The sequence below is a fragment of the Sprattus sprattus genome, assembly GCF_963457725.1.
Source record: "Sprattus sprattus genome assembly, chromosome: 1".
Taxonomy (NCBI): domain Eukaryota; kingdom Metazoa; phylum Chordata; class Actinopteri; order Clupeiformes; family Clupeidae; genus Sprattus; species Sprattus sprattus.
In genome coordinates this window covers 29196222-29213721 of record NC_137920.1, presented here as the reverse complement: position 1 = coordinate 29213721, position 17500 = coordinate 29196222, and the positions used below count along the sequence as shown (strand labels likewise).

General features: G+C 44.0%; 1 protein-coding gene across 1 annotated transcript in view; it reads left to right on the top strand.

Moving 5' to 3' along the window:
• Positions 1 to 17500, top strand: part of LOC308369004 (VPS10 domain-containing receptor SorCS1-like) — a gene marked incomplete at its 5' end in the record, with an annotated part of 147234 nt that overhangs the window by 106464 nt on the left and 23270 nt on the right. The window contains 9 exons of the mRNA XM_080843328.1: positions 1383 to 1447; positions 2976 to 3094; positions 3882 to 3971; positions 6174 to 6353; positions 8298 to 8444; positions 9944 to 10046; positions 13605 to 13681; positions 15077 to 15168; positions 15993 to 16100. Of these exons, the coding sequence (XP_080699454.1) occupies positions 1383 to 1447; positions 2976 to 3094; positions 3882 to 3971; positions 6174 to 6353; positions 8298 to 8444; positions 9944 to 10046; positions 13605 to 13681; positions 15077 to 15168; positions 15993 to 16100 (981 nt within the window). The remainder of the gene's footprint in view (positions 1 to 1382; positions 1448 to 2975; positions 3095 to 3881; positions 3972 to 6173; positions 6354 to 8297; positions 8445 to 9943; positions 10047 to 13604; positions 13682 to 15076; positions 15169 to 15992; positions 16101 to 17500) is intronic.

Sequence of the window (17500 nt, the reverse complement as noted above, 5' to 3'; positions counted from 1 at the left end):
CCTAAACCTAGTTTGACAAAAGAATGACAACATCCTCAAAACAGTTTGACTGTTTTTCTGCGATGTCTTCCTGGGGTTGACAGCTGGATGTGGGGTGGGCAACTCAATTCAACATACCCATCTGTCATGGTGAAGACTGCAATTTAAACTGCAATTTTTTTGCAAGATCGTGCTTGGCACTACACCATCCAACAATTTGATACAGTGACCAACTGTACGGCTTAGTAACCACAGAAGCAAAACTCAAGAACTAAAACTTTGTAAAAATGAAAACAGACACTAAAGTTTAGCCTGGGGAAAAGCCCATTAGGCCAATACTTTTAAACGAAGTCTGAATAAAATGAGAATGAAAAACGATTGGATAAAATCTGATAAACACGCTGTCTTAATAGGACAGTTATTGTTTCAGTTTTTGTAACTCGTGGTAATCAATAAAATAGTCCATTCAATAAGATATAGATCATTATTGATTGATTTGCTTTGGTTAAACGGCACGTTTTTAATTAATTAATGTTTTTGATTATACCAGCCAAAGACCAGTAATTAGCAGTTAACAGAACTGTGCCTGTGGGTACGAGCATCTGTCTAAAAATATGGAGGAGAGGAGAGGAGAATTAGGTCAGGCAAGAGACATGTTGGTAACAAATATTTTATATGGGAAATCTCCAATATCTCCAGTAAGGATCCTAATAAATCCTCTGGATAGTCAGAGCTCCATCTCACTGCTCTGTTAGACTGCAGCCACGATGGGAATATATATAAAAAACGTAATAAGAAATATTTCACGTCGTAATGAGGTGGGTGCATGCGGGCTTGATCCATCTCTCTCTCTGTCTCTCTCTCTCCATGTTTCTCCCTCTCCCTCTCTTTCCCTCTCCTCCTTTCTCTCTCCCTCTCCCCCTCTCTCCCTCTCTCACACCTTCTATCTCTCCCCCTGACTCTACCCCCCCCCCTCTCCCCCACTGCAATTCCCTCTTTATATATATATTTTAATGATGCCAAGATACATCTCCCACTTCTGAAAGTATTGTCACAGGTGTAGAGACTAAGAGACTAAGGCAAGGCTTCTGGGGCTCATCTGTAGCTGCCTCCTCCAGTGGTAATGTGCTAACCCTGCAGTCCTGAGCGAGTCGTAAAGGTCTGAGACGAGAGAGTGGGGATGAGGTGTAGTCATTTGCATCATTTGCAGTTGCGTGTGTGTGTGTGCGTGTGTGTGTGTGTGTGTGTAAGAGACAGCCATACAAGGAAGGAGAGTGTGTGTGTGTGTGTGTGCCTGTGAAAAAAGAAACACATAGACAAACTGTTGGGGTGCTGTGGAGTTCAAAACTATGCTGATCTCAGAACTAACCTATCCTGGACATGTGTTCCCTGCTGGGTCGTAGGTCAAAGATGGGCGTGGACAAAGAGGCAGGCCTCATTCATCTGGAGACCAGCGTCTCGGACACACGTGAGTACTCGACCAGCTTCATTCAGAATTAAACTGCAGCACCAGTGTCATTGTTCCTTTCTTCCCCCTCATTATTTAAAATCCTTCTATAGTCTTGTGTTGTGTGTGTGTGTGTGTGTGTTTTTACCCGTTTCAAAGCTAAGTGTTTTGAGACCGTGTCAAAGCTAAGTGTTTTGAGACACTGGGTAATGTAAATGAAGTCAAAAGCACAAACTCTTCTTCTCCACAAAAAAACCCTGTAAATGGTTCTAGAGAAGCCTCGCTTCACAGACCTCCCCCTCATTAAGATGGAAATCCCTGAATATCCGTTGGTGTATGCATGTGTGTGTGTGTGTGTTTGTGTGTGTGTGTGTGTGTGTGTGTGTGTGTGTGTGTGTGTGTGTGTGTGTGTGTGAGAGAGAGAGAGAGAGAAAGAGAGAGAGAGAGAGGGAGGAAGTAAGACACCAGAGGGACTAAACTGAGAGGAAATTGTTCCCACTTCATTGGGGAGCTTTCTGGCACAGGCCAGGCTCTCTGGCACAGCATCTCTGACTGTAAGAGTTCATTATGTGTCAGATCAGAAGTGCCAAAGTGCACAGCGAGGAAGGGAGAGAGAGTGCAGGGAAACAGAGGGAGTGAGGGAGGTAGAAATACAGTGAGATTGCAGAGAGAGTGAAAAAGAGTGGGGAATGGAGAAGAGAGAGAGAGAGAGAGAGAGAATGAAAGAAGGCAATTAAGGGCCAGAAAGAGAGAAAGGGAGCAAATGGAGAGCGAACGTTAAGACTGCAGAGGGAGAGAGAAAGACAGAGAGTGAGAATATGAGACCAGTGAGGGAGAGAGGGGGGGGGGGGGTAAGAACGAGGTGAGCCAAATGCATTAGTCTTAACCTTTTTGGAAGAGACTGTGTCACTATTATTTTACTACTCCGTGTGTTTGCTAAAACATCTGAAGAATTGGAAGGCCAACAATACAAGTGGCGATAAATGGCAATTGTAATGAGAAGAGCGAGGCTATAGAGAGCAACACAACAGAACAGAGAAGAAGGGAGAAAAAAGGGAGGATTTTGGACGGAGGACAGATTTCGGAATGAGGGGGGAAACTAAAAGAATGGAAGTCAGCCAGATACCGAGAACGGCGCCAGGATTGGGACAGACAGATACCTGGACACACAGACAGAGAAAAGGAGAGAGAGAGAGAGAGAGAGAGAGAGAGAGAGAACAAAGAAAAACAGAATGAAAGAGTGTGAGTCAGAGAGACAGTGAGGAGAGGGATAGGGTGAGACGGATCAGCAGACGGGGGAAAGAGGTAGAGAAGCCAGACCTGTCAGTGGCATCTCATACTATTGATCAAACCTTTGCACACACACACACACACACACACACACACACACACACACACACACACACACACACACACAGACACACACATATTATCACTCACCCCAGATTCACAAACACAAACACTGTGGTCAATAGTTTTCTCCTTAACTCTTCCCTTCCTCACTTTCTGTTGTTGTTACTGTACCTGTCCTTTCCCCTGCCGCCCACAGAGGCCCTGTACATCACCTGTAAACTGCAGAACTGCACGGACGGCAACAAGGGGAAGCCGTTCCCTGGCTACATCGACCCTAACACCCTGGTGGTGCAGGATGAGTACGTGTTTGTTCAGGTATGTGGGCCCGTCTTTTCATTCATCCATCTCTCCATCCGTCTGTCCATCTCTCCATCCGTCCTTCTCTCCATCCGTCCAGCCATCTGTCCATCTCTCCATCCATCCGTCCATCCATTCACCCATTTATCCATCCATCTCTCCATCCATCCATCCGTCCATCCCTCCATCAATTCACCCATTCTTCCATCCATCCATCTCTCCATCCATCCATCCATCTATCCGTCCACACATCCATCGATGTGTCTATCTATCCATGGATGTATGTATATATGTATACATCCATCCATCCATCTATCTATCTATGCATTTACCTATCTATATCCATCCATCCATATTATGGTATGTTGTTTTCGTGTTGACTTGTATGCTTACTTGCACATTGTCATTGCAATAAATGCAGAAGAGATATTCAGTAACTTCATACATTTATTTATTATGTATTTTATGTATTATTTGTAAACTTGTTTCTCCAGCAGATGTGCAATTCAATGTGCTTTTAGGGCGGACGTGTTTGCTAAATGTTTTTGAAGTTCCTCCAAATGTTAGGCATAGTGTTTGATTAGGTTTGGCATGGCACATATCATCAGTGTAGAACTGCATATCATCTCTGATTGGGTGAGCATAATCAGTATCCCTCAAGCCCACGCTGAGTTCAGTTTGGTCGTTGTTGTTTTTGTTGTTGTTGTTGTGTTTCTCTGTGGTATTTCGTAGCCGCCCACAATCACAATGGCAAACATGCAAATTGCGACTCTGTTCTTTTTCCCCCGGCGTGTCATTATCATAGGTCACCACAGGTGGCAGGACGATCGACTACGTGTCATCACACCGGGACGTCTTCAGCCCTATGAAGCTCCCGAAATACACCCTGCCTAAGGTAGCGCCGTTCATTTGCACCGCTGTGACATCTTGACATGTACTGCACACGACAGGCCCACACACACACACACACGCACACACACACACACACACACACACACACACACACACACACACACACACACACACACACACACACACACACACACACACACACACACACACACACACACACACACACACACACACACACACACAAACACACACACACACACACAAAAAACACCCACGCATAGAGAAATACACACAAAAAGCGTCTACATGTTCTGGCTTGTACATGGACTTTCATTTGCTCTCTGACAGTCTTGAGCACTGACTTGGTGCACATCAAAACAGACACACACACACACACACACACACACACACACACACACACATACAAGCAGACCTGTACACACACACACGCACTCACACACAACGCCTCTATCCACTCTCTCCCTGTCTCACTTCAACGTCCCTCAAACCTCATTAGTCTCTCCTTCTGCATCTGGTGGCCTTGAGTGAATGACTGCTCTGAGGCCTGGCTCTCTCCAAAACACACACCACACACACACACACACACACACACACACACACACACACACCACTGAGCCTTCTCCACAGCCCTTAGCCACAGCACACCCAACCTCATCATCGTGTGTCTCATACTCATCCCTGCCAGGCCCCCTCTGCCCTCTGTGTCCTTTACTGTAATACCTCTGGAGTCTGAGCTGTGCATCTCTATCTCTATTTCTCTCTGTTCCTCTATCTCTCTTTCTCTCTCTCTCATTCCCTCTCTAAGAAGTAACCCTATTTTATCATAACAGCTGTTGATTATTGGTAGTAAAAACCCCAAATCAGATAAAAGCTGAGAGTTGATCTCACAGGAGAGGCAGAGGAAGTCTGTTGATTTTATTCCGGTTTTGTGTTTGTTTTTTTTTGTTTGTTTGTTCTTTTGCAAATACTGTTTTAACATCTATCTATAAATCCAGGAATCTCTGTGTGTCTGTCTGTCTAGGGTGTATCTCCCTGACGGTAGTTCCGTTAGTTATGAGATTTCGCATGTAGCTTACGCATGTCATGAACCTGTGCATCCTTGATTTTGAAGATTTTTGAATGTATAGTTCGCGAGATATTTGTATTTTACCGTTTCCCGTAGCCACTAATGGGTTATCGTTTCCCGTCCCGTCGGCACTATGGGTAGTGACGTCACAATCAAACAATATACGCGTAGTAACTATCCTGCCTTCACTCAAAGTTCAGAATACCGTTGGATACGAGGAGGTCCGCATTCAAATTCTTCTTGGTGAACAGATACAGACTTTTGCTCAGGTAATCTTAAGACAGTGATTGATTTGATCTATTGGTTTATTTTTAAGCTTCTTTATATTAAGTTTCAAAGTAATGTAGCTTACGCATGTCATGAACCTGTGCATCCTTGATTTTGAAGATTTTTGAATTCATAGTTCTCGAGATATTTGTATTTTACCGTTTGCCATAGCCTACGGTGCAAACCCATGTCACCGTTGTAGCGGTGTAGTACTCCACTCTTGCGTTGTGATTTTGATTGGCACCCAGCCTTTTATTCATACACTCTGACAGGTTTAATGAACACAGAGCAAAGGCGATCACACACAGTATTTCCGAATGACAGCCTCTCCCAGCCAGGGTAAATGCAGACTGAGGTTTATAATATTGCAATGAGAAAACAAAGTACAAACGAATTACAACAGATACATCGGGACACTTTTTTGTGAATGATGTCATAGTCATAGAACAGTCGTCGTCATAGATGTTACCCCCTACGGGCACTGCACTAGTTAACATTAATGTGATGAATTATTCAGAGTTTGGGTTTGGTGCAAGGTCACTGGAATGCATAAACAAAACAAATTGGAAGCGATGTTCAGTTGGTTCTTTTTTTTGTCATAATGAGGGGATTATGTTAACACGCTTTGTGTTAATCTTTGGCATTTTGATCACAGTTTGCCAAAGACTCTCTAGGGGGTCCTCGATGTGTCAAAGCAGTCTGTTGGTGTGTTAGTCAGTGCAGTGGGGTAATCCAAAAGACGCTGGGAATAAATAACAACGAGGAACACAAGTAAAGGAGGTGTGGGGACATCATAAGTCCTCTATAGAGACTATGAACTCATGTTCTTGATCATCCCCCCCTTGTGTTTGTGTGTGTGTGTGTGTGTGTGTGTGTGTTTGTTGCCCCTAGGACCTGCATGTGATCAGCACGGACGAGAAGCGTGTGGTCGCAGCGGTGCAGGAGTGGAACCAGAATGACACCTTCAACCTGTACGTGTCCGAGTCCGGAGGGGTCTACTACACAATGGCCCTGGAGAACGTCATGAGCAGCATGGGCCACGAGGGGAACGTCATGATCGACCTGTATGAGGTACACACACACACACACACACACACACACACACACACACACACACACACACAGAAAAAACACACACACACAGAATTTATATTCACTCAAACCCATAGACACACACAATCACACAAACCCATAGACACACACAATCACACACACACACACACAGACCCATAGAAACACACTCACAAACACACAAACCTATAGACACAAACAATCACACACACACACAAACCCATAGACACACACAATCACAAACACACAAACCTTAAGACACACACGATCACACACACACACACACAAACACATAGACACACACAGGCTTTGGCAAATGAGATTTCTGAAAACGCACACACACACTATGTCTCATCTCTCTGTGTCTGTCTATCTCTGGCTCTCACAGAGTGTTCCAAACACACCTGCAAAACACACACTCTATATCTATCTCTCATTCTCACACACACACACACACACACACACACACTCTATATCTATCTCTCATTCTCACACACACACACACACACACACACACACGTACCCTTTGCTTTACTTTAAGCTCCTTCTCCGGCGTGTCCGTATCACTCAATTCCAATCAATCCCATTTCGCAGTCCGTCCGCTTACCCTGAGCGATGTTTGCATTAACCTCTGAACACGCTTTGAAAAAGAGTTTCATCTCAGAGCTGAGGCAGTGCAGCGGTGCTGCCCGCGCCCCTGTTTAAGTTCCAGTCAACCCTCAGGTGCTCACTTGCTTGCATACGGGAGAGAGAGAGAGTGCGTGGCCTTTGCGTCAATACAAAAAGGGGAGGAAGACTGCCTATGAGCATACAGGAGGGGGAGATAAGAGCCAACCTAGCGATGGAAACTGACACTGCAAATGGCTCGTTCTCCGCTCTTACAACTCCTCTGCTTCCTGTGCGTTCGTGCCACAGTGGTCTGTTCGCTGGCCCTGGTCCGACATGGTGGAAGCCCAGTCTCACCCGTCTGTGAAAAGCGCCAAACCTGGATCATGTCTGTCAAGAGTCACACGCATATCAACTCAGTCAGGTACAGCTTCTCATGCCAGCACCTGGCGTATCGTAGCACACAGGTGAAACAGGAGAGGTGTGCTCTCTCTCTGTCTCTCTCTCTCTCTATCTCTCTCTCTCTCTCTCTCTCTCTTTAAATCTCCAGATCAAATAATTAAAGTGTTGATGACGCCAGCCCCCCTACAGTCCACCCCCATTTGGCCTCAACGAAATGGAGGAAGGCGATCCAGCGTCTTGATTGAGTTCGCCAACCTAACTCCCGCCTCGGACACGTGCGTGCATTGCGAGCAGCGTCTGCTGAAAATCTCTGCCTTTGGCAATACAGAAGTGCGCCTCAATTATTCACAAGGCGTGGGTTCTCTTATACGCCTCTTCTCCTACTCCTCCTGCTCCTCTATCTCCTCCTTCCTCCTTGGTGGCCTGGCCTCGAGGAATGGGTGGCATTTAGTTTGTGACAGTCGCAAATTGTAGTCGGTTTGATGCGCGGCTGCGTTGCTAGGCTAAATCTGGTGGGTCGACGCTAGACAGAGATACTTTTAATAATTCTCTGTTAAGGGCCTTGTGATTTTTGTTATGGAGGGGAAGGAGGCCCAACCACGCACAGAGCCACAGGCAAAGCACTGAACAGTGTAAATCACTGTGTGTCGAATTGTGTTTCCACAGGAATAAAAAAATGGCCTCTGACTGTTGTGAATGTGTGTATTTGTGTGTGGGTGGCGTCCGAAAACACTCAAGTCGTGTTGAATGTTTCCCTCATCTATTCCGTTCTCTCTTATCTTTCCCTGCCTTTCTCTTTTCTCTTTATACTCACTGTTGAGTGAATATACTTTCACTCCATAATCATTTCCCTCGCACTCCATCTTTCTTTCTTTCTGTCTCCATCTGTTAGAGTAATCTTGTTTTCTCTCCATCATCCTCATCATCGTTCCCTAGGTGGCAGGAATAAAGGGCATGTTCCTGGCGAACAAGAAGCAAGACAACCAGGTCAAGACTTACATAACCTACAACAAGGGCCGAGACTGGAGGCTGCTGCAGGCTCCTGATGCAGATCTCAGAGGCAACAGCATCCACTGCATGCTGGTAAGTGTAGTTCTCAAGAGAAAGAGATAAAGAAAGAAAGAAATTAAGAGAGAGAAAGGAGAGGGGAGTAAGAGAGGAAGGAGATGATAAAGTGATAGAAGGAGATTAAGAGAGAGAAAGCGAGAGGTAGGCAGGAGGGGCAAGTTAAGAGAAAGGGAGAAAGAGAAAAAAAGATGGGGAGAGAAGCTGGAAAGTCAGGAGGGCAGGATAGTGTGAAAGAGAGAGAGAGAAGTGGGAGAAGAGAAAGAGACAGGCTATCCACTGACTCCAGCCAGTGGACAATAGAGGCTGCAGCAGCAGCAGCAGTGTCCATCAAACTTGGCCCCACTTCCACTCATCAAAGTTAAAGGTCAGATGTTTGATCCCATCGGAAAAAGCTGACTTCACATTTAAAAGGAGATGCAAGCGAGAGGGGGCTGGGGGGGGGTCAGAGTCAGAGTGTGTGTGCCTGTTCATAAACGAAGATGCTTTCCCTTAAGAAGCATTTTTCTTTTTTGGCAGGAGGGGTTTAGATTGACATTTGCTTTTGTGCTGAAGTTAATTGAATGAATTCATCGACTTGATATCTGGCAGATGCGCTTGTGTTTCAAGGACTCACTCTGACTCAGCTGTAGCAACTATGATGGAGCAGACCCAATTAACCCTCTCCGAACGCACACAAAAATGATTAGTCTCCATATAATCTCAACTCATTAAGCCTCCCATTTTTTGAGCGTGTAGCCTTCCCCCCTCCGCTACGTAGTTATTTGTCAAGAAAATGTCAAAGTTTTAATAAACTGCTAAATACCGCTCACAACATGCGATCCCTGCTGGCATTTCCAGTCATGTAATGAGGATGGATCCGCTAAAGGTTACACCAATCAGAATCAAGACTGGGGGTCAACCAATTGAAACCATGGAGGTAAAGGACCTGTAATGGAGGTGGATATTACAGTCAAGCCGATGAGACTCAAGAGAGTCACAATCAATGACTGTGTGGTTGAATATGTGTGATGAAAATTGAGGGTGAGCCATGCACCCCCCCTTCCCCCCATAATCAACGCCACTTCCATACACCAACCCCACACACACACACACACACAAACACACACACACACACACACACACACACACACACACACACACACACACACACACACACACACACACATACACACACACACACACACACACACACACACACACACACACACACACATACACACACATACACACACACACATGCTCCTCACCCTTTATCTTTAACCGCCTCTTTAACCGCCTCTTTGTCTGGGACTGATGTGATTCAATAGTTTTTTTTTTTTCCTGCCCAAGACAGTCACAATCAATGACTGTGTAGTTGAATATGTGTGATGAAAATTGAGGGTGAGCCATGCTTCTTCAGTACCCCTTCACACACACAGACACACACACCACCCTGTGCTCCTCAACCTGTCTTTAACCGCCTCTTTGTCTGGGACTGATGTGATTCAATAGTTATTTTTTTTTCCTGCCTTTAGCCGTACTGCTCCCTTCACCTGCATCTCCATGTGTCGGCCAACCCGTACACGTCGGGAAACATCGCCAGCAAAGAATCATCACCTGGCATCATCTTGGCATCAGGTATGTTGGCAACCTTTCCTTCAAGCAGCTATAAGGAGTTTCGTTACTGAACTAGCAAGCTAACTACCTAAAAGGCATGCAAAAACCTTGCAAACACCACCAACAGCCCAGTTGACACTGATGAAAGCTTGACACTAGCTGGTGGCTTTTGGCAGTATAGCTGGAAATGTCATGCTATGAAAGCTTTTTTTTCTCTAGTTGCAAGGTGTTTTAAGCCGAAGCACAGAACAACATAGGGCATATCCTGGATGGCTAGTGGGAAAGACACCAAAACTAATTGCAAATAAAACCATACCTCAAAAAGTGTCAAATTGTTGCAAACTAACAAATGCATACAATACATGGCGTAACATTGTGTGATGCATGGATTGATCTACTGCCCAAACGCATACATTGAACATGCCATATGCTCTACTATACCATCACCAGTTCCACTGTGTCGCAGTGTGACATTGATACTAATACTGAATGTAATCATAACCATATAAACTGCACAACCCATCCGTGTGTGCTGTTACTCATTTTTATCCGGTATGTTCCGTGGTGCTTTATAGTGTTGGTCCAATTGCAGCAAGAACCCTTTAACATAAAATATGACCACAGATGTTATGGGTTAGTGTGCTGGGACCTCGGATAATGTGCACCATTGTAATGTTCTTGTCCAGGGAATAAGAGTGTGTGTGTGTGTGTGTGTGTGTGTGTGTGTGTGTGTGTGTGTGTGTGTGTGTGTGTGTGTGTGTGTGTGTGTGTGTGTGTGTGTGTGTGTGTGTGTGTGTGTGTGTGTGTGTGTGTGTGTGTGTGTGTGTGTGTGTGTGTCTGTGTGTGTGTGTCTGTGTGTCTGTGTGTGTGTACTGCTCAACAGTATGGACTGTTGGTTTGTGCGTGTTTGGACCAAAGGCTTTGGCATTGAATGTGTAAGTCTTCCCCCTCAGATTGAAATGTTTAAATCTTAGTCACACCTAAATGTGGCTCAGCTTGCAATTACACCAGAGAAACTCTGTAAATATTTTATTGAGACCACAGAGAGACATAAATAAAAGTAAGTAAGACTTTGCCTTGTATATATTGTTTTTAATCTAGTTTTTCTGAAGGCCATAAAACCCCCATTGTTTGTGTACGTTGAGAAGCTTAATGTGTGCTGCACACTGACTAACCAAAGGGGATTAATATTAGACATGAGGAAGAGATTGCCAATTTGTGTCTATTTTTTATCCCCGTACGTTCCCGTTGGGTGCCCTGTGGTTCTATTTTACGCTGTTCTGACTGCTTCCGCACAAAGGCAAAGCTGGTGTCAGATCAGTTCTGTGGCTCAGGGCTTGGCACAACTTTATTGGTTCACTTTTATGTATTTATTTTGGTTTTCGGCAGACATTTCGGCTCACCATGCGTACTGGATGACTATAGAGAACAAACAGGATTACTGCCAGGCACGGTAAATGAATGTCTTTGGAAGAGTACTGCACTTGAGAATGGCGGAAGTGAGAGGAGTGGAAACTGTGGAGAGCTCATTCTACTACTGCATTGATGTTAAAGGGCCATTTCCCCTCATACGGAACAAGTCAAGACTGTAAAAACATTTAAGAATCTCACTTGTCACTTGAACTATAATTGCGTGATAAAACTGGTGTAAAGTGCCTGCGTATACATTTTATACTAAAATGGGATTTATACCCTTCAACACCAAAGTAGATCATATAGAAAACTAATATTAGTTCTATGTTACTGTATATGAAAGGGGCCATAATTATGTGTGTTAACACACTGTAAGTGTCTATACTTTTAAAAAATGGAGATAGGAATTTGACAGACTTTTTCCATATGAGCTATTCCCACAATGAAGTGTTGTTGGTCCCTCGGTTGGCAGTGAAAGTTTATTTTGTCACTCTTCAAGGGGAAATAACATACACAGGTGTGTGAACACAGATGTTCTAACTTTTAATCCCCTAGATTATTTTGCCATTTTATTCCTGCGGGCTTCTCACTTGGTTTTATCATTCGGCAGTTACATTTCCATTTGGAGGCAAAACATCTCCAGAAAGTTCCCTTTTGCTTTTCGAGCTGCAAAAAAAATGAACCTCTGACATTGACCTCAGCAGACTTGGGTGTGATGCATTATTTAACAGGGAGATGTGTACTGAAGAGGGCACAAAGGTGTCCAGCGCAGTCACATGGAGAAGCCATTAAGGGTATTTTTGCACTGTAAAATAATAATAATAATAATAATACAGTTTCAAAATCGAACACAGAACAAAGCCGGCGTGAAAACAAAAAACATGAAGGACTTCGCGGAGCGAGCGAGGGAGACGTGCAGAATGTTCTGGACGCGAATCTCAAGAGATTATTCCGAGAACATCTAAGAAACACCAAACAAAACCTAGATACTCATTACAAAAAATATAACAATCTTCAAAAGAATAAAAGTGTAAAGCTCTGTCAAGAATGGAATACATTGGTGTAGTATTAGATTGTGTGGATGACCCACCAAAACTAGCGATTATCAAAAGCCATAAGACACAGACGTTACGATAGGCTCTATTTACTTCTAGTTGCTCCTATTGTTTAGCCTAGCCACTCTTTAGCTATATACCCATAAACATATATGTCCTCTCTTGTACCTTACCACATACCATACATTTGATTCCCACACCTTTTCTCTCCTAATTGTTAAACCTCTGCCACCATGTCATTGTAATCTCAGATGGTGATTCCTGTTGGACGAAATGATTGCTCACTTCAAAATCATAAAGTATTTGTTCAGCCTTTACCACTTGATTGTGCATGCTGTCTGTGGAACAGGAAGTGTGCTGTTTGTAGGACAGGAACCCAGGCTCAGGTCTCAGGCTATCTTCTGAGAGTCTCTCACTACAGGACGGTGCCCACATTCCCCCCTATGATACATAGTGGGGGGTAATTAAATGATTGTCCTCCACAGACCAATTACACCCACCCCACTAAAGACTTATGAAAAGGAATTTTACTGTAAAGAGCACCCAGAGGCAATGGCGGCATGATACAGAGCTAAAGTACATGACGATCTGGATTCTAGTTTAGGGATGCCATGTTGTATGCTTCATTATCAGTCATTCTACATTAATTTGACAGTTAATTTGTATGTACAAGACGTATTAGAAAAAAAAATATCGTGATAGTATCGTATCATCGCCTCTGCGGCAGTTCCAACCCCTAATATATATCATGTAATGTTGTAGAAGAATCATACCATATAATGGAAAAATAATTTATCCTTATCACAGTGCTGAAGCACCTTCCTTATTTCCCATTTTCCATTAAAATGCTCGACAGACCGAGGCTGAGTAAAGATTACGCGGTGACCATATGCATACCAAAAACCAAAGGTTCATCCGCAATCAATTATCTTTCTGAAGAGCACGCATGGGTATGTGTGTTTCATTTGCCACTGAAGGTGTCCTTTTCGCACGTGTGAGGATTTTTTGCATTTACACCATCTCCCCCTCTCTCTCTGTCTCTCTGTCTCTCTCTTTCTATCTTTTTCTCTCTCTCTCGCTCTCTCTCTCTCTTTCTCTCTCTCTTTCCAAGGCTCTATTGGTTCTGGACTGAGCAGCAGTAATGTCAGCATGTTCATCACATCCGACGCAGGCAACACATGGAGACAGGTGAGAGACAAAGACACTGGGTGGAGATGGATGGATGTGGAGAGAGATGGATGAGGAGAGGAGAGATGGATGGATGGACTTGGGGAAGAAGAGAGAGAGATAGCTAGATGACGATTTAAAAGAGGCAGAGAGGTCATTTCAATATGGATGATATCCATCTCTAGGCGTATAAATCCCCCAGATCCTCCATTTCAGAGGGAGATCATCAAACAATACAGTCTCTTGAAAGTAATTGGATTTGTCGCCCAGCGCGATGCCCGTGGGTGGTTTCTTCAAACATTTTGATGGCGTGATTTACATTTATGGGGGCCCTAGTATCTAATTAAAATAATAAACATGGAGAGGGAAAATAATTAAGAGGAAAATTGATATGCACAAGTGCATAGCTCTTTTAGGGTGGAGGTGTGTGCGTGTTTGTGTGTGTGTGTGTGTGCGGGTTTGTGTTTGTGTGTGCAGGGTAGAGGGTGGATCACGTCGTGTTGTGTCTGTGTGTGTGTGTTTTCCATTTTGATGCATTGTCTCTAAGAATTACGATATCTCCACCTTGAGGCGTAACTCATTTTCAGCTCAAATTAGGATTACGATGATGTGTTTGAGTTCTGAGAGCCAGCTTCGAGGAACAGGGAGGGAAGACCGTCACCCAACCAGTCAACTCTAAAGCACAGTTGTCTTTAAACTTCACACTTCAGGATACCTTAAACTGAAAACAAAGTGTAGTGACGAGAGAGGGAATTAGATTTAGGTATATTCCCGAGGATGTGTGCGTGTGTGCATAAGCACGTTTGCTACAGCCTAAAACAAACGCAACATTTAACTTGCTTCCTGCTTCATCTGACATGATCCAGCAATATGCATGTCACAAGATTGTTGGAAAGACGATTTTGAGAATGACAAGGAAGTTAAAGCTTTGCAGCATAGTTTGGCAGGAATTGAGAATATGGGCTTTGATGGTGGCGTTTGGCATCCAAAAACACTGGATGGATAAGAACACGTACCTGGGGTTTCAAAATGTCATCTTAGACATGCTCATGGGCAAGTGCAAAAAAATACATTTAAAATCGGTGATATTGAACAACTAAAACACACATCTTGAAACCATGTAATTATGAAAGGTCTTTGCAATTGCAATATTTCTGGTCATTTTAACATCAATTGGCACTCAAAATGACAAACGCTCAGACGTTACGCTGGGTACAAGTTGTGAGGTCAGATCAATATAATTTAGGTATGATAAATATCCTCTGTGTAATAAATCTCAAACTCAAGACTAAAAGAGGACTTAACACAGAGTGAGTATGGCTCCAATCGCTATTTCAGGAAGAGCTGTGCTGTGCTGTGCTGTTTGTCTGTGTGCTGGGTTATGCTATGCTGTTTGTCTGTGTGTTGTTTGCACAGATCTTCGAGGAGGAGTACAGCGTGCTCTATCTGGACCAGGGTGGGGCTCTGGTGGCCATCAGACACACTCCACTTCCCATCAGGCACCTCTGGTGAGGCCATCATCATGCAAAACCATCCTAAACGTGTCCCAGGCCTTGGAACGGGAATACGATAATATATACAGTATATTATATGTATTATAGTGGATAAACATGCATACGTTGACTGCAAACTCTAACTACCCCATTTAAGGAAAGTGTAACTCATACTAACTTAACTCAGGAGCTTACAAACTACATTTTAATATCTGATTTAGACATTTTAGGAATCAATGTAGTTTGCTTGATTTAAACTGGCTGAGTGGTGTGGTGTTATTTTTCTTGTTATTTCATCTCTCTACTGTATGCCTTTGGAAGACAGCCATCAGTGCAAACGCCCCCTGACACCCTCATGTCTGCCTGTCCTCGGCCCCTTAGCCTCTGTGCTGCCCACTTATCCTTAACAGAGTCAGTCATCCTCAGCTTTTGAGGAAGACGGATCACCCCGGCAACTCCAGGGAAATGAGCTCTGGGCCAATTAGAGTCACTTAGAGATGTGACACTGTCAGTGTGTCCATATTACGTAAAATAAAAAAACTGCACTCTATACTTTTGAATTTCAATCAAATGAATAAATCAGAAATGTTGCTGTAAGTATAGAAAGGTGTCAGTTCATTTCATGAGCGTATGTTTCCGTTGATGCAAAATAAACAACTGTGGGATTTATTTTATAAGAATATTGAACACACTGAATATATAAGCGTACTGCTGGAGGCATCTCATGAGTTGAGATAAGAATTTAAATCTTCTGTCGGTGCATTGGAGGGTGATTTGTCATAATTTGGTGATTGGTATCTCGTATCTGTTTACAAGTTGTGCGGCGCTCCTCTCCCCAGGCTCAGCTTCGATGAGGGCAGACTGTGGAACAAGTACAGCTTCACGTCGTCTCCGCTGTTTGTGGACGGCATCCTGGGGGAGCCCGGAGAAGAGACCCTGATCATGACGTACGTAGAACATTCCAGAAAGGTTGCACTGACATTGAAGTATATACAGTATATATATATATATAATATTCTCTAAAAGTTGACTAAGTGGAGTTGCGTTGAGCTGTGTGTGTGTGTGTGTGTGTGTGTGTGTGTGTGTGTGTGTGCATGTGTGTGTTTGTGCATGTGCATGTGTCTGTGTTTGTGCGCGTCATTGTGTGTGTGTGTGTGTGTGTGTGTGTGTGTGTGTGTCTGTGTGTGTGTGTCTGTATGTGGGTTTGTGTTCGTGTTCATGTTCGTGTTCATGTTCGTGTTTGCGTGTGTGTGTGTTTGTGTGTGAGTGTGTGAGTATGTGTGTGTGTGTGTGTGTTTTCAGCAGTATTTTGATCAGGGAAGATCAATGGTCAGGATGCCGGGCCTCAAAAGCACTGGCTATCAGGAAAGTCAGCGGGGAAAAAATGAAATACCATAAAGAACGAGACAGATATGGGGTAAGAGAGAAAGAGAGAGAGAACGAGAGTCAGAAATGGGAGGAAGAGAGAAAGAGAGAGAGAGGCAGACAGAGATGGGGGAAAGAGAAAGAGACAGAGACAGAGAGAGAGACAGAGATGGGAGAAAGAGCGAGAGTCAGATAGAGAAGGGGAAAGAGAGAGAGAGGCAAAGAGAGAGAGAGCGAGAAAGAGAGAGACAGAGATGGGAGAAAGAGAGAACGAGAGAGAGGCAGACAGAGAGAGAGAGAGAGAGAGAGAGACATAAATTGGGGAAAGAGAGAGAGAGAGAGGCAGACAGAGAGAGAGAGAGAAAGACAGAGATTGGGGTAAGAGAGAGAGAGAGACAACGAGAGAGAGGCAGACAGAGATTGGGGAAAGAGAGAGCAAGGCAGACAGAGATTAGGGAAAGAGAGAGCGAGGCAGACAGCGTTTGGGGAAAGAGAGAGCGAGGCAGACAGAGAGATGTGCACGAGTGGAGGCAGTGGGATATGAGCTGTATAAAATGGATCCGCCAGAATGTTTTTGGAGAGCACGATATTGAAAGCCATTGCAGAGGTTTTGTCTAAAACTAAAGAAGCTCACTAGTTAACAGGCAACACACTTGCCAACTAAAACAGCAAAGTTGTTACTGATAAAAGGTTGCTTGCTATTGGGTGCCTTTGAGCAATGCATTTGTCAGCAGCATGCCTCAAATTCTAATCTTACATTTTCAGTGTGCTAACCTGGAGCAGAAACACTCCATAGTCATAGCTTGGGAGTTAGTGGGAGCCACAGGCTTGTGATATAGCATCCCAACTGAATTTGAGGATGGTATGAAACATACATTAATATGGCAGAAACCTGCACATGGTTGCTTTACGTAAAAAACAACACAGTTGTCTTTATATAAACCACAGTCGCAATAATAGTAAATTAGAATGAAAGTCAATA